This window comes from Ambystoma mexicanum, chromosome 13 (assembly GCF_040938575.1).
Source record: "Ambystoma mexicanum isolate Mex_15411 chromosome 13, UKY_AmexF1_1, whole genome shotgun sequence".
In the NCBI taxonomy this organism is placed as follows: Eukaryota; Metazoa; Chordata; class Amphibia; order Caudata; family Ambystomatidae; genus Ambystoma; species Ambystoma mexicanum.
This window is the reverse complement of record NC_090938.1, coordinates 367,274,980-367,299,251: the sequence shown is the minus strand read 5'-3', so window position 1 is coordinate 367,299,251 and position 24,272 is coordinate 367,274,980. Positions and strand designations below refer to the sequence as shown.

The 24,272-nt window shown below is 47.2% G+C and overlaps 1 protein-coding gene across 2 annotated transcripts in view; it reads right to left on the bottom strand.

Moving 5' to 3' along the window:
* The window catches only part of METTL3 (methyltransferase 3, N6-adenosine-methyltransferase complex catalytic subunit), a 643,525-nt gene that overhangs the window by 509,165 nt on the left and 110,088 nt on the right, over nt 1-24,272 (bottom strand). For both annotated transcript variants that reach the window (XM_069633887.1, XM_069633888.1), the window contains exon 3: nt 22,465-22,860. In XM_069633887.1, coding sequence (XP_069489988.1) covers nt 22,465-22,860 — 396 coding nt within the window. The remainder of the gene's footprint in view (nt 1-22,464; nt 22,861-24,272) is intronic.

Genomic DNA, 24,272 nt, shown 5'->3' with positions numbered 1-24,272 from the left:
CTAGTGGGCCCAAAGAAACAACAGAATTTCAAGGCTTCCGTTATACTGTAAAGAAAAACTTTAGTAAAGAAAGAGTAAGTATATCTGATTCAACGCAAGAAAACCATTGAAATTAAGCTGGTGTGAGAAGTGATTACCATCTTTACTCAGTGCGCCCCGTTGCAAAGCCCTTCAGCAGATACATAATATCACAGAAGGAATTCACAATGAGATACATCAAGGGGGATATTATCCACAAGTGGTGGGAGTGTCAGGGGGGAGGAGAGTGGCAGAGTTTCTGGTTTGCGCTTTTTGGTATACCGAGGCAATGCCAATACGAACTATAACTGCTAGAGGAGTGGCAGGGATGTCCTGGATATTCTTACCAGGGTAGGATTTCTCAAAGAGGTTGTCCATTGGAGGGGATCCAAAGTCATGTCCAATTACATGCAAAACATGTGGCAGGAATGTGGGGTATCCTACAAAATGTCCACCCAGATCATCCTCAGACCAATGGTTTAGTTAGAAAGTTCAACACATTCTTGAAATGCATGATGGGTGCTCTAGTACAGCCCCTGAAGCAGAAGTCGTATATCCTCTTCTCTTTGATTACAAAGAAATACTTCAGGAGACGGTAGAGTTGCTCTTTGGTCTCCCTGTGGGTGGTCTTCATGGTCTTGATCAAAGAAGGCTGTGAAGCCTCCTTACCCAGTCAAGCCTTGAATGTGGCAGACTATGTCCTGGCCCTAGGAGAGGAAAGGCCAAGATGATGGGCGAAGCAAGGAAAATCCTGAAAACAGGCTTTGATGAAACACTGGTTTGATCAGAGGGCTTCCCAGGTTGGTCTATCTGAAGGACAAGAAGTTCTCGTCATCGAAACTATCAAGCCTAGAGCTTTGGAGTGTAAGTGGACTAGCTCCTACAAAGTTGTTTCACCACTTGGGGAAGTCAACTATCCAATGGATTTGGGTATTTACAAGGAGGCTTTCAGAGTCTTCCACATCAATAGGTTAAATCACTACATCTGAAGAGGAGACATGGCTGCCTCGGCACTGGGGTTAATGTAAAAGTCAAAAACAGAAGCTAGATGATGTCTAACAAATTCAGAGACCACATCAAGGCAGAGGTCACGAAGACGTTGGACTTTTGTGCAGTACAGCATTCTAATAATCCATGATCTAGTCCTGTTGTGCTGGAACCCAAACCAAGAACTAACAAGTTCAGGTTAGGTGTGGACTATAGAGCTTCAATGCAGTCAACAAGACTGGTGCACAACTTCTTTCTACAGAGCTGGTAAACAAACTAGATGCTGCCAAATTGAGCACCTTTGACAGTCTACAGAATTCCAATAAATAACCAAGAAGCTACAATGGACCAATGAATGGCAGACGACATTTGATGGCTTGAAGCACACCTTGTGTAAAGTATCTGTTCCGAAGGCTTGTAACTACAGACAGCCCTTCATTGTCCAAAGTGATATTTCTAACGCTGGAATAGGATCGGTATTCTCCCAACTAGATGAAAAGGGCAGGGTCAAATCATAGTTGAAAAAGAAGCTTTGCAATTATGTGGGCCCTAAAAAGATTTCAACCCTAACTCACAGGAGCCAAAGTTGCTGACGAGGGACATCAGCTAACTGGGATTGGACTTCACTATTAAGCACAGGCCTGGTCAGGACCATAACGAAGCAGATAGTCTTTCTAGAACGTACAACTGACCAGAACCTAAGACCAAGCGCGTGGGGAATTCATTCTGCTTTACTTAATTTGAGTGGGAGGAGTGTTAGACAGAAAATCAACCTTTTACCACATTTGGTAGTCCCTGTACTTTCGTATGCCTTTTGGGATGTAGGAGTTTGTTTTTATCCTAGCCAGACTTAATCCTAAGCCTGACAGAGTGACTTTTATGTGCTCTGTCCCCAAGAGTCATTAATGCAACTAAAGCATTACAAACCAGAGAAAAATCCCTGCCCCATAGTGTCCAAGAGAGAGTACCCGTTCTATGTTAGTCATGGGACTAGGCTGGTGGTTGTTCTATCGCCTGTATAAAATAGTTGCATGAGGTGGGATCTATTTTATCTGGCTGAGACCTTTTTTGCCCCCTCCTCTATCAAAATGGAGGTTGTCCTTGCTTACCTCAAAGACCTGAGTTGTCCCAAGATAACCCTTTGACCCTTTTTGAAAGTGTTAGAGGTGTAAAGGCATCATGAAGTAAACACAGACAACAGGATCTAGTTTTGTTCTAAAATGTTTTATTAACGTAAAATGCGGGATGGAGCAAAGCCTAACTTGCCCTATTCTAAACTGGGATTTCCCTACCTAAAGAAAACGAAGGATAGTCTATCTCAGGAAGTCCAAATCAAAAGTCAGCCTGTGTTCAAAACCTATACTTGCCCTCACAACTAACGGTATACAACGTGCATGGATATCAGCATCAAAATGAAGTGTTCAAGATAAAGTTCAGAGCTTCTTCCAGCTCTTGACTTGTAATCAGCTTTCCCTTCCCCACGTTCAAAACAGTTCAAGGTATTTGGGTTCCCTTGCTTAAGAGTTCAAATATTCCAGCTTTTCAACTACTTCCCAGCTCTTTGGATATCACTATTTCACATGTGCAATTATTTTTCTTTACTTCAAAATCATAACAGTTTCTTTGCAAACCTCGGCTTCTTTATGGATACTTTCATTGGCTTCTCCACACTTCTCGGTCTAGGCATAGTTGTCTGTCCACACAGTCCACCCATTACAGGTCAAGAAACCATCACCAATAGGTCACTTTTATTGCGACAGTGATGTTGAGTTGATTCCCAAGTGTCGCACTCGTTTTACACTGTACCGTGGCTTGGTTGGCCACCATGCACTTTGTTACGCTTTTCAGTAATCTTCTGACTCTTGCAAACACAGGTTTCCTTTTAACCTGCCTCCCTGCACTCTTTTAGCTTTTCATCAATACTTGGCTTCATATCTTAAACCCTTCTTGGCATGCTTTGACTTTGCCAATACTTGTATTTCATGGTATCTGCCACATGCACCACCTTTGATTCATGAGAGCTCAACACTTGCCTTTCCTCTGTTCGGCATTCAAAAGTGCTTTTTATAACTTTGTTCATTCCGCATTCAAAAGTACTTGAAATGACTTTCAGTTCGCTCAGTAAGTGCTTGCTTCGGGATTCAAAAAGTACTTAGAATGACTAGGTTTGTTCGATATCCAAAACAGCAATGTTCAATGCGCATTCACCGGCCAGTGCTTCCCATTTACCCACTGGTCGGAGCGTACAGAGTTGCAAGGAGTCTGCTGCTCTGGGCTCTCGCCTGCTCCAGCGGGACCTCGCTCCTCTCCCTGCGGCTCTCCGTGGCGTTGCTCTGCCTGCAGCCCAGAACTTCTGTGACCACTTTGCTCGGTCATGCTGTTCTTCCCTCGCCCCCCCCCCCCCCTCCCCTATGTTGCTAATGGCCTCTCGCTTTCCTTAGCGTTGTTTCCTGCTGCATTAACTCGGCATTGGTCGCAGGGTCTCCTGCACTCTGCTTGCCAAACCACTTCTCACGAGTTGCTTCCCCAGCTGCTGCCTCTGCCTCCACAGCAGACTCCATTTCCAAACGGGGGTCGGGTTTTAAAGTGCCCGCCACCATAATGATTCCAGGAAAGACCAGACCGCTCACCATCAGAATGGTAGTTCTGCCTTATTCAGGTTGTCCTCCTCCTCCTCCTCCTACCAGTACACAGCTAAGGCTGATAAATTCATCAACAAAAGGAGGCCGACATGTGTTTGTATTAAGAAAAAGGGGCTATGTGTTTGTCTCCTTCAAATGAGGACAGGTATTCCTAGTTGGTCTCTTCCTCGTCTCAGTGTTAAAGTGATGTTTGAGGGACAGTTTGAAGGGAAGAAAAGGGAAAGGGCTGACAGTAGCCTACAAAGGTTTGGGGGATAGAGGGTTACATGTGAAAAGGGAAAGGGGGATATCATGTCTCACCCAAGGACTTCCTCTCCCCATTGCCCAAGTTCCCCCAGGTGATCCTTCTTCACATATCCACCACCAAGATCGGGATCCAAAAGCGATGGCCTTTCCCTGGCCACCTGAGGCGCAGATCCCGGGGGAAGAAGTGAGGGCGCCCTCAGGTTACTCACAGAGTGAACATCCATCTTGGGCCACTGGATGCTGTGTGGCCCTGTTTGAAGCCCTGTTGCAGGTAAAGAAAATGTCTGTAGCATGTAGAGCACTGTGATCACTGCTTCACTGTGCAGACCACGCAGACCGCTTAGGCCTGTATCATGTAGAGGGCTGGAATTTTTACTTTGAATCAAGGAAAAATCTGTCGTTTCATTACTTCCTGCCGTCTATGTCCATGTTGGGCTGCTACTTCTTTATTTCATCACAATGCCTTCAGGAGAAGGTAGTCCTACGCAACCAACAGAAATACTGGCCAGGATGGCGCAATAAAGGCATGGGCAAGAGAAGGTGCTACTCATTTCAAATGTGCAGGCGCATGTAGAGACAGGGACTGGCCCCCTCCCAACTCCAACCCCCCCCCCACTACCCAGCGCATCTGGGCAGGACTAGCTCTGGTGACAACCCTAGTAGGACTTCCACCCTAGGCTGAGAGGGGTCCAGATCGTCTTTTGAAAGGGTCCGGTCACATCTGCCCCGGACTCTGAAGACTGTCAAATAGACCAGAGAATCATCCCCTCCGGCATGAGGCAAGCCCCTTGGTTGCATCTCTCCCGGCTGGGAAGCTCCAGTGGCAGGTGTAGTCTCGGATCACGCAACTGCACTGCCAAACTGACCTCCCCGGTCCTCCTTATGAATTCTACAACTTCACTTTGGATATATGTTCTTCCATGGGGTCTAAGGCAACCCCATACTCAGAAGCCAATCCTGTGCCAGACAACGACGTGGTAACCCTGCATCACTTGCCACTGCATACCACAGCTAAGGCGCTTTTCTACTCCTCTGGCTCTGAAACTCAAACCGGGAATCACTTAACATTTGATAATCATTGTTCCCATGGTTCTTGGGATTCTCCCTGCATCAGTGCGTCAATCCTGGAACACTTGATGGGTGCTGAGCAATACCCACATCAACCATCTCCAAAAAAAATTAAAATAAATTTTTTTTTTAAAAATCGCCTAACGCCTGCTGGAGAACTGCTCATTTGTTCCCATGGTATTGCTCACCTGACTCTCCAGACACTGCTAGCAAGTGTTCATTTCATTCTTCATACCTCCTTTCGGACTCGCTCCACCTGAACTGCAGAAACTGCTTCTTGGAACACTTTCGCACAAAGACTGCCCAAATACACACTAATGGTCTCCCTTGGTCTCTCTCAGCTTGCTGGTCTAGATAAGTAAACTGTTTACATACCTATTACTGCATTTTCTTTTCTAGGAAGGACTCTTACTGAACTCTTAGGAAGGACTCTTACTAAACTCAAAACAACACTTCTTAAAAATGTTCATACTTACATTAAACAGTGTGGTATCTTTGGTTTTTATAAAGTTTACCTAACTATAAGTGCAGTGATCTTTCTCTTTGCCTTTTCTTATATAAACATTATATTTGTATTTAAAAATATAGTGTGTGGGCATGTATACTGTACCTGTTAACCATCTCACTCCACCTCCTGAGAGTTAGTCCAGGGCTGCTATCTCACGGCTACCACTTGGAAAGCTTGAAAAATCCAACTAGCAGTAATATATCAGAAAGGTCCACTTAAAGACCCTGACAGAGCTGAAGAAAGCTCTCCCTACCAGGTAGGTCAGAGAAAAGCCTGTGCATAAAATTAGCAATTTTGCCTGTTCAGGTTGTCAGACACTAAACTCCTAGAGGGTGTGATGGAGGCTGGGGGGGGGGCAGAGAGAGGGAGGAGAAGAGGACCCATGGGCACACTCAAGAGACTACCCGACGCCTGGGGACAAGAGATGTAATGACCACTGGATGCCGGGTCACAGTGCCAGGGGGCAATGAGGCCAATAGGCCTACAAGTCACTATGACAGACTGAGTAACTTTGTAAGGCTTATCCTAGATGTGATTACTCAGGATCCTTTCTTTCTAGAATAAGGCCTGGATTATTTACTCTGAAGCAGTGAATGCAGTTGTTTGTACCCATCCTGACACTTAAATCATAGAGTGCTCCCTTTCTTGCTTTGTAAATATACTGCTATGTGCTCCTCCAACCCTTTCCAGAAACAAGAAATAAAGGAATTCAAGTGGCCTAACAGTATGCCCAATCTCGGGATCCAGAGACAGAGGCTGGCGACATGGGGATTATTTAACTCAGTGGTGTTCTTGCTGTTGGAAGGAGTGGGGACCACTGCAGTTTATAGACATAACTCCAACAGTAAGCCTGTACGGTGAGAAAAGATTACCCCTTTTGGGCTACACACCCCTTTGTCCAGGGGTCATGATTTTCTTTTTGTTTATGCAACCTCCTACTTTGTGTTAATAACCGTGTTAGACCACAACCCCAAGTTTCAGCTTTTTTTTACCTCCCTTTTTGTTACAGTTGTATATATACTTGTTGCAGACAGTGCTTGCCGAACTGAGAGCAGACGGTAAGTATCGAGGGGGAACGACAGCATGACATGCTGCAGGAGGGTAGATGGTGCCAGACAACAGGAGGTGGGTTACCTATAACCAGGAAGGGTTTTACATAAGTGACACCTCTGTTATTTTGGATCCAGCCTCAACCTGCGTTTTTTCTGAAAAATAACTTTAAAGAAATGGCGACCTGTGGATCAGATGAAAATGGGTTAACCATTCCTGTTCTCCAAGATCTGCATGAATGACATCTCAACTAGTATGATCATTTGATAACCTAACTGGGATGTAGCGAAGGGCTTTTCAACACAGGCACCTGAATGTACAGAGTTTGTATAGTAGGGAAGTGCCCATTGCTAGGGGAAAGAAGAGTGACAGTTGACAAAACTAATGTTAAAAGGAGGGAATGACAAGTTTAACAATTGAGATCTCACAGTTCCTGAGGAGAAGGTGAATGGAGATTGAAGGGGGCAGTTTCTTGTCAGGGAGGATTTCAAAATGGTCAAAGACTATGGCTTCCCCATGTTCCTTGGGCCCTTCTAATTACCCATGGTGGGAAGGGAGCCCCTAATATTCTATTACAGACTAGCTGAATTGTGTAGCTACGAGCCATCTGAAGTTCGCCACTCAAGAACGATGAGAACTATGGACTAGACATGTAGTGGCAGATTTTGGTGCCAGAGAAGAACAAATTACTTACCCCTGGTAATGTTCTTTCAGCTGGATGTTCCTACCAAGTATTCCTCATCTTTGATATACTCCGATATCCTGCTTGCAACTCAGAAACTTTTCACAGCAGAGCACACCATGCGTTGTCGACCTTGTGTCCTTCGAGGGCCTCTGTCTCCTCGAGTACGACGTCAACGCTGGTAGATAAAAATGCATGCACCACCCCTGTTGCCTCGGTACGCGTTTTTCCTCTCACCAGCACAGCATTTTCGAAGATGAGAAATACTTGAGCGTTAACAGAGAGGAAGGTGTAATTCACAAACTCCTTGACAGAGGGGATGGCTGGGAGGGGCGATGAGGGATATGTGGTAGGAACATCCAGTCAAAAGAACATTAACAGGGGTAAGTCATTTTTTCTTCGATTGCATTGTGTCCTCTCATGTATTCCTCATCTTTGATATTCTCCCATAGCAGTGCTTTGCAGGGGGTGGGTAAGAAGAATTCAATTTTGATTTACACTATGTTAAACAGCCTTTGCAAATCTGGATTCCTGGCCCAAAAGGGAATCTAAACAGTAATGCTTTGCAAATGTATGCACAGAAGACCAGGTGGCATCATTGCAGATATCCTGCAGCGGCACACCTCTCTGGAGGGCTGAAGAAGTGACTACACCTCTAGTTGAGGTGGCCCTTAGAGGTTTGGGAACCTCTTTCCCCGCCAAGTTGTAACATTCAGATATACACAGTATATCCACTGAGACAGAATTTGCTTATTAACCGCTTGTCCCATTCTGTGGCCTGTGTAACCAACAAAAAGTTGGTGTGCAGTCTTATCTTCGAAACCCTGTTAATATAAAAGATGAAGACTCTTCTAGGGTCAAGTCTGTGTAACCTCTACTCATCAGATGGATAAGGAGGAGGGTATTAAGCCAGGAAAATATTTTTTTTTCCCTCAAAGGAAATTCAGACACTATTTTTGTTCGAAAGTAAGGGTGAACTACCTTGTCTTTGTGGAAGAACGTGAATGGTGATTTAGGAGATGAGGCCTGAAGCTCGCTCACTCTGCGAGCAGAGTTAATGTTATGTTATGTTATGTTAGCGGTACTTGTATAGCGCACCATCACCAATGGAATTGGTCCCCAGGCGTTCTGGCGGATCTGTAAACAGGAAGGGTGGGGTAGGGTTAGTCGGGAGGAGGGGTGAAGGAGAGTGGGAGAAGTGGTGTGCTGTTGGCAGCTTCAGCTCGGTATGCACAGAGTGCTGGGATTTGGTGCTAGTATCGGATGAAGGCCTCGAGTGCTGTGGGTGAAGTTTTATGTGTTGTTGGTGCGGTGTGGTAAAGTGCGTGCGGATTGCTGGGAGAGAGATGGTTGTTTGATTTTGCGTGGGTTTAAGTATGCAGAAGATTGAGGGTTGGGTTAGTGGAGTCTGTATCCTGGTTCAGGTACTTATGATTCCGTTAGAGTTGTATACCTCTGGATTCGGATGTTGCCGGTTCCTCGTGGGCCGAATTTGGTGGTGTTGCGCTGATCCAACTGTATCCTATTGAGTATTGTTTGGATTGGTGGGTGCGTCTGAACCAAATCTTCAGGTGCGGTACTGGGTGGGTGATATCTATTCTCAGGTGATCTAGTGTGACCCTGGTCGGTTAAAGCTTTGGGTGGTTCACGGTCGGGGTCTTGTTGAAGTGTTGTCCTAGTGGCTCCGTCTTGGTGATCGTGTATATTCAGACGTTCGTATCCTTCGGTCCTGAATGGTTCTTTGATTTCGTGGGGTGAACATCCTTGGGACTCTTTAGTTGTAGTTTTGTGTGGTGGAGCATTGTGCTTCCTGCTTTGTATTGGTGGACCGTGTGTAGTGATGAAACATTCTGTTTCTCACCCATTGCATTGGCCCGTGGTGCAGTGCTTTCTTTCCCTCTCTATGTTTTGTTCTAAGTGCTGTTGGGGAAGGTCATAGATAGGTCGTGGTCCTCTTGACGATTCTTTCTAGTCTTTGTCTTAATTTGCTATGTTTACTGTCTTTGGTCGTATTGCAACTGTCTCCCGTTTGGTCCTTTAGTATGCCGTGGGATATTTACCTCAGCTTTTCCCATTGATTGATCGGTGCGAATCGCGGTCACTCTACGTTCTTGATGTTTTTAGTTACGTTGGTGCCCCTGTGGCCAGTCTTTCTAGTTATGACGTGAAGAGCCAGGTTTTGAGTAATTTCCTGAATAATAGGTGGTTTCTTGTGTTACGTATGTACTTTGGAAGGTCATTCCAGGGTGTCGGGGCTTGGTGAGAGAAGGAGGATCCTCCAAGTTTTCTTTTGTTGTAGGGCTTAGGTTCCAGGCAGATGTCCATGCTTGATCTGAGCGTTCTTGTTGGTTGATGTAGGCGCAGTTTTTATCTCTTAGGAACTCAGCGCCTTCCTTGTGTACTGCTCTGCGCGTAATGCACATTTTTTTTAATTTCATTTGTAGTTTTATTGGTAGCCAATGTAGTGTTTTCAGTGCTGGTGCGGTGTGTTCTCTTCGGGGTAGTTTCATAAGTAGTCTGGCTGCCGCATTTTGAATGCGTTGTAGTTTTTTTCAGAGTCGTTCAGGCATGCCTAGGTATAGGCTATTGGCGTAGTCTACTTTGGACATGACGAGGGCGATGATGGTGGTCGTTTTTTTGGCGAATGTTAAGAACGGCAAGATTCTCTTTGCCGCTCGCAGGAGGAAGAAGCATTTCTTGAGGAGAGCGTTTACTTGTGGCTCTAGCGTGAGATTATTGTCCATCAGAACCCCCAAGTTTTTTTACAATCGCCAAGGGTGCTGGGGTAGTTCCAAGTTCCCTTGGCCAAGGGATCAATTGGTTTTCGCCTCCATTTTTTGTAACAATCATTATTTCAGTTTTGCCTGGGTTGATTTTGAGGGAATTGGAGTTCGTCCAGAAGAATACATTGTGGAGGCAGTTTTCTAGCGTTGAGTTTCTTTCTGGGTTATCTTGTATTTTGAAGATTATTTGTGTATCGTCAGCGTAGTTGTAGCAGGAGAGGCTGTGGCCTTTGATGATTCTGATAAGTAGATACAGGTAGATGTTGAATTGTAGCGGTAGAAGGATGATCCTTGTGGTACTCAACAGGTGGAATCTCTCGGGCTGGATTTGAAGGGTTTCACCCATACAATTCCAGTTCTGTTGGTTAGGAAAGATTTGATCTATAGTAGGGCGGTGTCAGTTATTCAAGTGCTTCTAATCTCGTTATGAGGGTGTCGTGGTAGACTGGGTCAAATGCTGCCGATAGGCCTAGGAGTACCTAGGCCAGTGCAGTTGTCCGAGTCTGCGTTGATTTTTAGATCGTCCCATATTGAGAGTAGAGCCGATTCCGTTCCTCTCAGTGGTCTGAAGCCAACTTGTGCCTGGTCTAGTAGGCTGTGCTCTTCTATAAACCCTTGGGTCGTTTTGTATATGTACGTTTAGAGCAGCTTGGCTGTATACGGAATATTGGAGATAGGTCTGTAGTTGGAGAGGTCCTCTACGTTTCCCGCTGCATCTTTGAGTAGTGGCCTGATGTATGCAGTTTTGAAGGCTTGTGGCACTTTCCCAGTTACGATGGAATGGTTGAGGACGTTCCTGTGATATTGCATGGGCGTTCCTTGTTTAAGAATTGATTTGTATATGTCTGGTGGGCATGGGTCTTCGGGGGACCCCGAGTTGTTGCTTTCATTCACCAGTTTGACGAATGTCTCCACTGATATTTCTGGAAAGCTTCGTAGTTTGTTTGGGTGTTCCTCCCGGGTGTAGGTTGGAGTTGTGGTCAGATCAGATGGTCTGCTTTGAATGGTTTGTTGGATGTTGGTGATTTTGTTTTTGAAGTGGTCGGCAAGGTCGTTGCAGAGTTTCGCAGACGGAGTTGGTGTGTTACATCCTGGAGGGTTTTTGATTTCGTTTATGATTTTAAAGAGCTCTTTTTGGGTGTTTGGTGCTTCGAAGTTTCGGTTGTGTTAGGGTTTCCTCTTTGCTTTTCGTATTTGTTCGCCGCATCGTTTTGTTTTCTCCAATCAAGTTCTAGTCTTCGGTTTTTCTTTTCATGGTGCAAAGTAGTGGGGTGAACCATTTTGCCATAGACCGTTTATTAGAAGAAGCGAGGGGTTTTTCGTTGGCGAGGTTGTCTATAGTCGTTATAATCTAGGAATGCAGCAGGGTTACCTTTTTGTCCAGGTCATCTTCTTCCAATAATGTTGGGTGTGGTTTGTTTATCTCCAGGAGTTCATGCAGGTTGGAGTTTTTGATGGTTCTCCAATTTCTTCTCATGGTTTTCATTGTTTTGTCCGGTTGATGGTTTGTTAGCCTGGTCATTTTGATTACGAACGGGATGATGAGGTGGTCGCTCCAGGGTATTTGAATTGGGGGTGCCGTGGTGAGGAGTAGTTGGCTAACGAAGTTTGCGTCAAGTGTATGCCCTGCCGAGTGGGTTACTCCTTTGACTACTTGTTGTAGGTTCATTGCTGCTACTTGGCTGGTTAGCGATTTTTGTATGGTTGTGCTTTCTCCTTCAAACCAGATGTTGAAATCTCCTAGGACTATCAAGTGATTGTGTTTGATGGCTAGGACGGTGATTGCTTCTGTGAAGGAGTCTATGAAGGTTGCATCGTAGGTTGGTGGTCTATATATTAGTACGAATTTCAAGTTTGTTTTGGATGTTACTGCTAGACGTATGATTAGGGATTTGCATTTATCGATGATTAGTGGGTCTTCCAGTTTGATATCCAGGTGTTCCTTGTTAATGATTGCCAGCCCTCCCCCTCTTTTGGTTTTTCTGTTTGATTGGACGCATTTGAAGTACTCAGGTAAGCAGTTGTTGAGGGTGATCTCGTAATTGTCATCTAGCCAGGTTTCTGTTACAAATAGGATGCAGAACAGATCATATATCTCAGTGGCTTGTTTCGACATTTATCTTGCATTGATGAGGTTGCAGTGGATCTTATTGGTGTGGTTTTGCTTGTTGGTTGTACCTTGTTTTGGTTTGTGGTTGTGGTGCATCATTGTTGGCATTGATTGGGGGTAGATGAGGATCAGCGAAGGTTGTATCTTCATTGTAGGAGGGCGTATGAGGATCAGCGGAGACTGCATCTTCATTGGGGCGGTCTGCTAGATTGAAAGCTTGGCTGTTCAGTGGTGTTGCTTCTACGTTTGTGCTGGCTTGGTGAAGGTCCGTGAAGTCTTCTTCGTTGAATTGGTCAGTTAGGTTCATGTTTGGGTTGTTGGTTATAAGATCTTTGTCGTTGTTATGTCCGGTATGGCGCTGGTGTTGGGGGTGTCCTTCTGTTCTTGTGATGTATGGAATGATGGGGTCGGACTCTGGCCACCTTCTTCTTGGGTGTTCCCGTCTTTTTTCTGGTTGTCTCAGGATTTTCTTTGTCTTGATGTCTCGGTCGTTGGGGTATCCTGGTTCTGGGGTTGTTGCGAGGTATGGTGTGAGATATAGGGAGTTTTCCCTTTGGAGTTTTGGCGTTGTGTTTCTTCTATTTGAGGTTGTTGCTTCGGTGGTAGGTTGGATTTGTGGGCCTGTTTCGAGTGGGGCCTTGTCTTGTGCCCTTTCTCGGTGTCCCTTTCTGGTCCGGGGAATTTTGGTGCTCATTGCGGAGATGCTGGTTGAGTGGTTGGCTGCTGTGTCTTGTGATGGGAGTGTTGGTATGTATTTTATTGGTAGGCTTGGGAGATTTTGTGCCGTCTGTTCTTCCGGTGGGTCGGTTTGTGTGTCCTCCGAGTGCTGCCTGGTGGGGGTTTGGTGCTGGGCGTACTGTTGTCAGGGGTGTAGGTCAAAGTTCAGTGCTGTCTGTGTAGGTCTCTCTGAAAGGATAATGGCGGTTACTCTCTGGGAGTATGTTAAAGTGGATAAGCTAAATTTGTGCTAGTTCTGATTAAGTTCTAGAGTCACGTGTGGTAGGAGGGACCCAAAGGAGTATTGTAATCATTATGATTCAAAAAAGAATTCAGAGCGGAGTCCCTGCTAAATTTGGGAGACCTGTATAGATGGAGAGAGGCCCATCGCTGTAATCTGAATGGCACAAGATGCAATTTTGGTGATAGAACCCCTGCTATATTTGGGAGACCTGTATAGTGAGAGAGAGGCGCATCAATGTAAACTGAATATCACAATGCGGTTTGGGACCAGAGCCCTTGCTAAAATTAGGAGACCTGCACGGTGGGAAGAGAGGCCCCCCAATGCAATCCGAATATCACAATAAAGTCTGGGAACAGAACCCCTGCCAAATTTGGGAGACCTGTGTAGTGGGAGAGAGGCCTATCAATGCAATCTGAATATCATACAATACAACTTATCAAAGTGATCTGACTGTCATACAATGCAATTTCGGAGACCTCTACAGTAGGAGGGAGGTCCCTCAATGCAAACCAAACATCACGTAATACAACTTGGGGACAGAACCCCTGATTGACTTGGGGGACCTGTATACTGGGAGAGAGTCCAAACTATGCAATCTGAATGTCACGCAATGCAATTTTGGGAACAGAACACCCGCCAAGTTTGGGAGACCTGTATAGTCGGAGAGAGGTCTATCAGTGCAATCTGAATATGATCCAATACAGTTTGGGAGCAGGCCTGTATAGTGGGTGGGCGGCCCACCAATGCAATCTGAATATCATACAATACAATTTGGGGTAGAACCCCTGCTAAATTCGGGAGAGCTGTACAGTGGGAGAGAGGCCTCTCAATGCAGTCCGAGTGTCACACAATACAGTTTGGGAATGGAGCCCCTCGTAAGTTTGGGAGACCTGTATAGTGGGAGAGGCGCCCATCAATGCAAACAGAACATCACACTATGCAGTTTGGGGGCAGAACCCCTGATCAATTTGGGGGGCCTGTATAGAGAGGCCTATTAAAGCAATCAGAAGATCATACTATGCAGTTTGGGGACAGAACCCCTGATCAATTTGGGGGACCTGTATAGTGGGGGAGAGACCTATCAGTGCAATCTGAATATTATACCATACAATTTTAGAACAGAGACCCTGCTGAATTTGGGAGACCTGTGTATTGGGAGAGAGGCCTATCTTTGCGATCTGAATATCACACAATATAGTATGTGGACAGGAACTCGGATAGATTTGGGAGACCTGTAAAGTGGGAGAGAGGCCTATAAATACAATCAGAGTATCATACAATTTGATTTCGGAACGGAAACGCTCCTAAATTTGGGAGACCTGTTTATTGGGAGAGAGGCCTATCCGTGCAATCTGAATATTATACCATACAATTTTAGAACAGAGACCCTGCTGAATTTGGGAGACCTGTGTATTGGGAGAGAGGCCTATCTATGCGATCTGAATATCACACAAAACAACTAGGGAACAGAATCCCTGATAACTTTTGGAGACCTGTATAGTGGGAGAGAGGCCTATCAATGCAATCTGAATATCTTACAATACAATTTTGGAACAGAAACTCTGATACATTTTGGAACTGTTTTAGATCGGTTTGTTAAGTGGCTAGGATTATAGGGTAGAGTGGTTGATCTACTCCTAACCCAGGCCACGCCTACCTTACTGGTCCTTGTAGTTGATGGTTGACGGCTGGCACCTGGCCTCCCCTCTGGACTCGTGCCGGCACTTCCTGGAGCCGCCTATGTTGGGGCCGCCCTTGGCCTTGGGGCTACCGGGCAGAAGACCAGTGAAGAAGGCTTCCCAGTGAAGGAAGCCAGGGGGGGGGGGGGGCAGTGGTCAGCAACGGCACTGGAATGGGCAGAGGAAGTAAAAGCTATGGGCCCGGGTGCTCTCTGGAAGTGGCCACAGTTACCTGCCTCTGGGGTGGGGTGAGACTGTTGAATGAGGGTGCGACTCTCATTGTGCTTCTGGACCAAATCAAGATGTCACACGGAGCTAAGCTCCAATCAGGGCTCGGGGGCGGGATGAGAGGCGGGAGGGCTGGAGTCCAGGAAGGGAAGCTGGGAGGGTTGTCGCGAGTGGGGAGGGAAGCAGGCCTGGCCACCGGTGTTTTTTTATTATGGGGTGCCGGGGCCTGGGAGCTGTGGGCAGCCTTACCTGGATGGCAGCAGTGCGGGGAGCCGCACGGGCAGAGGGCTGCCCTTGGACGGGTGGGTAAAGGCATGAAGCGTCCAATCGGGGTGGTGGGTGAGATGGGGAGGAGGGAGGAGGAGAGCAAAAAGGACAGCAGCAACGTGGAGGAGACCGGGGCTGGGGGCTCACAGAATACACTAGGCAATTTTTAGAAATAAGGCAGGGGGGGAGGAGAAGGGGAAGGAGGGGGGGGGAGAGGAGGGGGGAAGGGGGGGGGCAATCCAGGCAATTGTTCACTCACCTGCACTGCCGGAAGCATGGAGCTTTGGTGCAGAGGTTTAGGCCTCAGAAATACACTGGGACATGGGGGCCAATCCGAGCCTGGGGGAGGGCTAGGGAGGCGGGCCTGGGAATGAGGAAAGGAGCGGTGGAGGACCGGGGAGGCCTCGAGGGACAGCCTGGCAGGTGGATTCCAAGCCTAGGGGGCGCCAGAGCAAATGCTTACCTGTGGCCTGGCTGGTAAATGGCGCAGGGAGCGTTGGTGCAGAGGTTTAGGCCTCAGAAACACACCGGGACTGGGGGCCAATCAGAGCCTGGGGAAGGGCCTGGGAGGCGGGCCTGGGAATGAGGAAAGGAGCGGGGGGAGGACCGGGGAGGCCGCGAGGGACGGCCTGGCAGGTGGATTCCAAGCCTAGGGGCACCAGAGCAAAAACACTTACCAGTGGCCAGGCTGGTAAATGGCCGTCAAGAATACTGTTTTCAAAGACATCCTAAGTGGACAAGAATGTAATGGTTCAAGAGGAGAACCAATCAGGAATCTTAAAACCAGGTTGAGATCCCAGACCGGAACAATGAATCGAACCGACAGGAAGATATTGATCAACCCTTTTAAAAACTGGATGACAAATGGTACCTTGAAGTAGGAACCTTGAGCGCTTGAAAATGGACAGCGCAGCCAGATGGCCCTTGGCCGTAGCAACTGATGGGTTAGGTGAAGTAGAAACGATGAAACCGATGATGTGTCACAAGAAAATGAGCAAATTATCTCGACATCAGCTACAAAACCGGTTCCAGCTGCAGCGGTATAGAGATTTAGTTGCTGGCCTTTGTGGAGGTTAAGAGTCCTGATCTCTGGATGAATAATGCGACCTCCCTCTTGCGAGAGGAGATCCTCCTTTGGGTGGGGGGGGGGGGGGGAAGAGAGACAAATTGGAGGGCAGATGGACATTTCCAGATGTTCTGGGTACTACGTCTTCATGGCCCAGTCCGGGTCAATCAGGATCATGGATTTCCAAAACGTTCTCAACCTCCTGAGAGCATGCGGAATGACACGGATCGGCGGAAGAACAGGTTGCACTTCTTGTTGACACTGGAGGCGAACAGATCCACTTGAGGAGTTCCCCAAAGGGTGATTATCTCTTGAAGGACTTCCTGAGCTAGCAGACACTCGTGGGAGACTGTGCTCTGCCTGCTCACAGCATCCGCCGCTGTGTTTTCCTCTCTGGCAGATGAACTGCCGACAGAGTTTCCTTCTTGGAGTGCCCAAAACTAGAGCTGCATAGCCTCTCTGCACAGTGGTAGTGACCCTACACCCCCTCTCTTGTTGAGGTAGTGCATGGCCACTGTGTGGTCAGTCCTTATCAGACACTCTTTCCTCATACAGAGGGTAGAAGGGCCATCAGGGCTAGTCTGAATGCCCTCAGTTCTAAAAGGTTGATATGCAGTTTGGATTTCGACAGAGACCAGCGTCCGCTGATCATTATCCCGTTGGTGTGACCCTACCCACCCCCCAACCTGAGAGGGAGGAGTCTGTAACCACTGTAATCTCCGGCCATGGCTGCCAAAAGGGTTCCCCCTTCCCTTTAACACCTTCTCCTTTGACGGGCCAACCACAGGAGATCCTGCCCAACCCTGCTCGGGATCAGTACCAGATCCATCATCCTGCCAGAGAACTGGGACCACCAAGTTCTAAGAGCCACTCTGAAGGTACCTCATTCTCAGGCAGGCCTCTGGCACCAGAGGAAATGCAGGATGCCATGAGACCGAACAACCTCAGAAAATAAATCTAAGGCCATACGATTTGGGGAACTGTGAAATGTGTTTACCATCTGCGATATTTGGATAGCCCTTACCTTGGGTGGCAGGACTGCTCCAATGAATAGCAACCTTTGGGAAGGCGTCATGGGGGACTTCTTGAAGTTGAGGGAGAAGCCCAGCCTGTGGAGAGAGCGGCAGGTGTTGTCCAGATATTGCAGCGCCTGCTCAGGTGATCGGCTATGATCGGCCAATCGTCCAGGTAGGGGTAGATGTGAATCCCGCCCCTCTGTATATTTGCTGCCACCACCACCATAAGCTTGGTGAAGACCCTTGGGGCGGAAGTTAGCCCGAAAGGCAGTACCCGAAACTGATAGTGAGAACTGCCAATGGCGAATCTTGGGTATTTTCTCTGCTGGAGATGGATTAGCACATGAAAATAAGCATCCTGAACATCCAATGACACCATCTAATCCCGGAGCTGAAGAGCCTGGAGGATCTGCAAAAGAGTGAGCATCTTGAACTTGTCCTTGATAAGGAACTTGTCAAGCATCTCAAGTCCAAGATGGGTCGCCACCTTCTGTCCTTTTTTGGAATCAGAAAATAAGGACAGTACCAGCCTTGATTTCTTTGCGCTACACGTACCGGTTTGAATGCACCCTTCTCCAACAGTGTCTGAACTTCCTGTAGGAAGAGTGGATCTGGTACTTTCAAGGACTGGCCTTGTGGGGGACAGTTTGGTGGCTTTTTCAGAAAGGGGAGGCAGTAGCCATGGGCAACAGTTTGCAGAGCCCAAGCATCTTTTATAATGCTTCACCATTCCTTCAGATGCTGGGTTAACCTGCCTCCCATCACAGACACATGTTTTAAGTCTTCAAAGTGGTTTTGCGGCACCGGTGAGTGCGGAAGGCAAGGAAGTGGATTATGTAGCAGCTCCTCTGCCCGTACAACCTCGGCCGCCTCGTGGTCACCTATGCTGTCCCCTTTGCTTAAACTGACCTCTTGCTCTCCCGACAGAGCAATAGTACCGAAATGAACGGTTTCTCCATCCCTGGTTAGAAGACTGAGTCGAACAACTCTTTTGGGGCTGCCTAATGGCCAGACTCAGATTTTGCTGCTGCCTTAGACGACTGCAATTTCCGAAGGCTTTTGTTCCAAACAAATAATAACCTTCAAACGGCATATCCAACAGCCTGGATTGCACGTCAGAAGCAAACCCCGAGTTTCGCAGCCAGGCGAATCTTTGCAGCACTGTACCAGCAGCCATAGAGCAGCTAATACAGTCTGCAGTGTCCAGACCAGACTAAGGATTGACACAGTGGGCATCATTACAAGTCAGCCGGTCCAGAAGCAACGGTGGCGGTAAATCCGCCGCCACTGTTTCCGGACCAGCTGATTCCGAGTCCTGCAGGTGGGAGGTGTCACTCCCGCCAGGTCTGACCTGGCGGGTGAAGCACCACCTGCCTGCAGGCGGACATGGAAACACCAGCTCTGTCGGAACCAGTGTTTCCATGGTCCCCATCCCCATGGAGTCCTGGGAATGGGGCTTAACAGAATTCTGCTTCCGGAATTACCGGGTCACAGGGGCTGTAATGCCCCGGTGATTCTGGCAATCACAGAGGCGGAATGGAATTACCGGTCCGGCGGCAGCCTGCCGGTTTTTCCGGCACGGCTACCGCTGACTCGTAATGAGGCCCAGTGTCTTTCATCCTGAATAATGCTCAAAAAACCATCCCCTTCACCCTCTGGGATGTGCTCAGATGTCATGGCATTCATTCCCCACAAAGTGTAGGTGAACTTTCTAGCACACAGGTTGTATTAGCTGCCTTCAGTGCCATACTCCCAGTAGAAAAGACTTGTTTCCCTGTAGCATTTAGCCTTTTATCCTCCCTGTCAGGAGCAACCGTGGAATAGGCTGCTCCCTTAGAAGCAGAAGTGGCTGCTTGAACAACAAGGCTTTGTGGCCTTGGATGTTTCGAAAGAAACTACAGATCCATTGATGATGGTTTGTATTTCTTTGTGAAGTTCTTGTGGATTGCCGGAACGCTATCCAGTCTTTTTCAATTCTCCAAGACCCTATTCTTGACTGCGGTATGAAAAGGAAGGATTGGGTCCGTAGGTGGGTCCTTATCCAAAATACCAGTCAATTCATCCTGTTCATACTCAACAGATGACCTGCCCCATCCCAGCTATTCTATTACCTTTGCCATCACTGATCTGAAAGAAGCAGCAGCGTGTCCTGTACCTTCAGGAGCGGAAAAATCAACCTCTGGAGAAGTATCCAGACCGCTTGCATCCTTTAGGATGTCCACAAGGTCCTTCATTCTCAAGTCCTAGGATATTAGCTCCAATGGAACCCCAGGAGTGCCCGACCCCAGGCACCAGAGACGATGATGAGGATCGGTTATAGAGATTTTAGCCAAACACTCGGCACATCCCTTTAAGCCTGTTTTTCAGGGTATTTTTGGACACAACTCACAAACTGCCCAGTTATCTAACACACCGAGGTGAAGAACCATTTCGAGCAGCTGTGCAGAAAAATTGAACTGAGGCATCGGGTGCGTTGCATGCCTTATATACTAGCATCAACGTCATACTCGAGGACACAAGGTAGACAACGACGCATGACGGCCTCTGAGAAAACTTTCAAAGCTGCAAGCAGGATATTGGAGTATATCAAAGATGAGGAATATGTGGGAGGACACAATCCATTTGAACTCTTGTTTGATCCCGACACATTGATTAGTAGGAGGATGTAAGTAGACATTTGTTTTATTACAATTAAAAAGATTGAGGGTTCTATAGCCCCAGAATACCCTCAAGCTATCTCCACTGGAATGTCGAGGCTCCATCAACCCATAATAATGTATTGCATGCTGAGCTTTGCTCAGTGGTAGAAGGCCCTTCAGCCCCTCTCCACCCTCGCCCCTCCAATGCCTGATCTCTCCAAGCAGTGCACACAACAGTTTTTCTGGAAATGAAGGCACTCCAAAGAGGCCCAGTTTACTAGTAGCAAAGTATTCGGAGGTGCCCTGCTGGTAGGGTTTTCAGCTGTGCCTATGAGAAGTACTGAAGAGACAAACACCTTGTGCGTCCCTTTGAGTTCATACACAATGCATCGAAGCACTGCAGGAGATTCAGGCACAGCCCCCGTTGTGTGCCTAATATTGTGTGTGCCTGCCACTATTCATTGTATGGGCAAGGACATGTTTGCTATCTTGAATTCTCAAATGAGAGGATTCTTCAGTGCACACTCGTCAAGGCTGCGGTACCAGGCTGAAGGTTCCATAGGGTTTTTAAAACTCAAATGAATGTATGATCGTTCAGTCCAATAATTGATTGGTTGTACACACAGCAAGCGTAAACTTGATACAAATCTAAAAAACGGACAATTCAATTATTTATTTATTGACATGCAGAAAGCGTGTATGCCATGCCTGTGTTTTTGTGCAGTACTACTACTTAGTTTAACATATTTTGTAGTTGTGCGGGGAAAATGACCAGAGATTAATAGTCAGGGGGTTTGCAGATCGGGTAGGTGGGGGCGCTTCATTTAAACATGGAGAGGCAGGAAACATTTGACTAATAGGGAGTCCTTCCAAGCCTCAGGTGGCCTATGCTGTAGCCCTACTCCTGTTTCACTACGTGTAGCATCTTATTCGTGCTCTCGCATATACTACATGAGACCTATAATGGGGGTGCATGTTCAATAACAGTTTAATTATACCATTGCATCACCACCACACATGCAACAGGAGGAGGGGGGACACAGCATAAGGGATGGGAGCAAGGTGATGCACATGTAGGCATAGGCAATCAGACAAACAGAGGAGAGAAACAGTCAGGACAATTCACACAATTAGAGTTGTGCGAGACCAAATTAGCCAAAATAGCAGGGAGAGTGGTGACACACAAATTTGGCTAAGCTTCAAGTACAACAGACTATGTATGTGGCAGATGTGGGTACTGGGCAAACTAAGCAACCTGTTTGGAGCATATAGGAAGCAAACCCACAAGGTAGTGGGGGTGATTACCAAAAATTATGGAAAGAGTGATTAGTATGTGGCATGACAGTGTAAAACAGCCCCAGGTATTATTACAATACTTACTTATTTAGACGCTAACAAATCACTTTACAGCCTCGTTGCAGCACAAGATTTTCTGACAATAGCGCAACAGAGATTACTGGATGAAGTGGAAAGGTTACATCTGTCCCTTGACCATTTACTATGTCTGGTCACAACTGATGCGAGTTAAGGTTTTTGGGTTGTAGGTAGCAGGAGCTGCAGGCAACCGACAACAGGAGGTACAGACACCATGAGAAGTGGGGCCAACAGCAAGGGGCTCAGAGTGATGCAATGGAGAGACAACTCAAGGGGCAATATTTATCGGAGACGCTCTCGTGAGGGTGGGTGGGGGCACTGGTGGGAGGAAAAAGTGCACAGTTAGCAAACACAGTCAAGGATATGCAAGGGAAAAGACCTACCGTTACCTAAAACGTAAACAAAGCATGGCTCTTGACAGGGCATCTGGCTTCTAAATTTCTCTTGCCCAAGCAAGTAACCTTCTGTCCTCCTCCCAAATCCTGCCTGGACAGCATATCTACGGCACTCCTCTTGGCTCCCAGCTACGCTAAACATTAATCAGTGTCCTCCAGGGTCATGCCATTAACCTGCCTCAGTCTCTGCCACACAGATGGAAAACTATTGTTGCAAAAGCAGGCAGAGTGTGGTCCTTTGAGTTTGTTCACTTTAAAAAGGTTTGCAACAAAATCGAAACATGGGCTGCATTTAAAAGAGCTTGAAACAAACTAGTACTGAATTTCAAAATAACACCAAAATAATGTGAGGTAACAATTCTAGGAAAACGTTCGGCAAACCAATGGCCTGTATCTGGTTATTGAGTGCAAATGAATGTCTAAGAAAATATTGGGAACATTTCATATGAATTGGTTACCTTGCTTATATCTGCTTTTTTTCATTTTGCAACATCATCTACTAAAATGATCAAGTGCAGCTGCTTTCCTCTAGCAATTGCCCTCTGTTATCCCATCCCAATCTTCCTTTAAATTGCAGATATCAATCAGCACAATCATTTGCCTTCCTATCAGAGCCCATGCATGCTGTCTATGCCTTATATTTAGCTTCCACCATTGCCCCACCTTTGTCTTAGTCAGGACACATGCCACTGATTAAATAGGTTTCTCCCTGTTCAAACCGCCATTCTCTCCAACATCTGCTTACCTTCTTGCTCTGCTGTTCCTTTGTGGACTGCTGGTTCAAGAGGCTCTCGATCTCCAGGTCCAGGTCGGAGGCTTGCTTGCGGGACTTCTTCGCCGGCTCCACCGCCTTTTTCTCAGCCGATGGTCCGGCCAAGGTGGAAGTGGGTGCAAGAGAGACTGTAGGGTCTTGTTCTAGTCTGCGCTTCTGACGAATGCCAGGCTCTGGAGCTTCTGGTGCCTGTTTCTCTGCCACAACACCTATCATGGCAGACAGCTTGCAGTGGTCAGCATAGATTACTATGGTAGGGCGGTCCTCATCATCATCCAGCAGTGTGCTGGCCTTTACTTCAATTAGCTCCTGAGCTGCAAACTTCTGGAGCAAGCTCTCGACGCTTTCCCTGCTCACTGGTTTGCTGGCCTGAAGAAAGAGGAACAATGGCCATTTGTTCTCATTAGAGATAGGGAACAGTGGTTCTACCAGAAACACTATACATCAAAAACAAACAAAATTGAGCATTCCTATCAGCCCTCTAGAAGAGGGGTGTACCAGCCACCTATTCCCCAAAAGAGGTAACAACATTATTCCGAACAAACGGGAACATAGTCCATGCTTCCACAAACTCAATCAATATGTTTTCATCAGCGGTGCCAGCAAAATAGATTTAGGGAGGGATAAAGTGGTTGGGGCAATGCCAGCTGATCCAAGGAATGGATAAGGTCTGGCCTCCCATGCTTGGTCCAGATGTCCCCAAGGTGGGGACTCAAGCGGCCACGTGCTACCTCAAACAAGTGGATCTTGGTCCCAGGCGTGGTATGGGCAAGATCCATGGGTCATCCTACCTTAGTACCAGTCACATAGGGAGTGACAAACAATGCAATTCCCCCAAGCCATTCCTGGGAGGACAGAGCTTACCCCTTCCCTAGACTAGCTGGGGCAACATTGCCAGGACAACTTTATCCCTCCTGAAATCCATTGCGATACCCTACAGAACCACCCAAATACCCCACTCCCCAATGGCGAGAGCCTGAATCCCTTCCTGAACGGACACAAATTCATGACATTGAAAAGAGAAGCTTTCCCTTCAAGGGAAAGCGTTACCCTGAAGTCGCAGAAATGTAGCGAGTATTTAGAGGTTGTTCAAATATCCCTCAACACGAAGTATGCTTATCCAGGGGTTTGTGGGACCCACAGAAAAGTCAACAGAAGTGGAGGATTCAGTGTTGCATGTCTGTGACTTCCCGAGTGCGGAGAGCTCAGCTCAGGAAGAAGAACTTCAGTGCAACATTCCCATGTGCGAGTGTTACGTGCTGGGCATGACATGCACTACTTACCGTAATAGCATTTCTGATTTTATCTGCTTAGATTCACATGCTGTGCATATGGTCCGACATCCAGTGGTAACCGCAGAGTATTGCATCTTGTCTTTCGGGGACTGAAAGGGGACGTCGGCATAGGCGTGTCTGTAACACTATCCCTATCGTGACGTGTGTAGTACCCAAAATCCCTCACGCGCCGAGGTCCCTCTGATTGTAATTTTTCTGCCGTGAGGGAGCCCAAGGCTATAGTGAGTGAGTACATAAAGAGAGAAAGTAGTAAGAAGTCTATGTTCCCTCCACCCCGAGCGGGGCGGTAGGGAGGGCACATGTGAATCTAAGCAGATACAATCATCAGAAATGCTATTACGGTAAGTAATGCATGTCTTCTGATGCTTGTTAATCTGCTTAGAATCACATGCTGTGCATAGACTAGCAAGCAGTACCCGGAGTTGGAGGTGGGTTGTGAGAAGGAACAGTAGAGAAAAGATGTCTTAGTACTGCTTGTCCCACCTG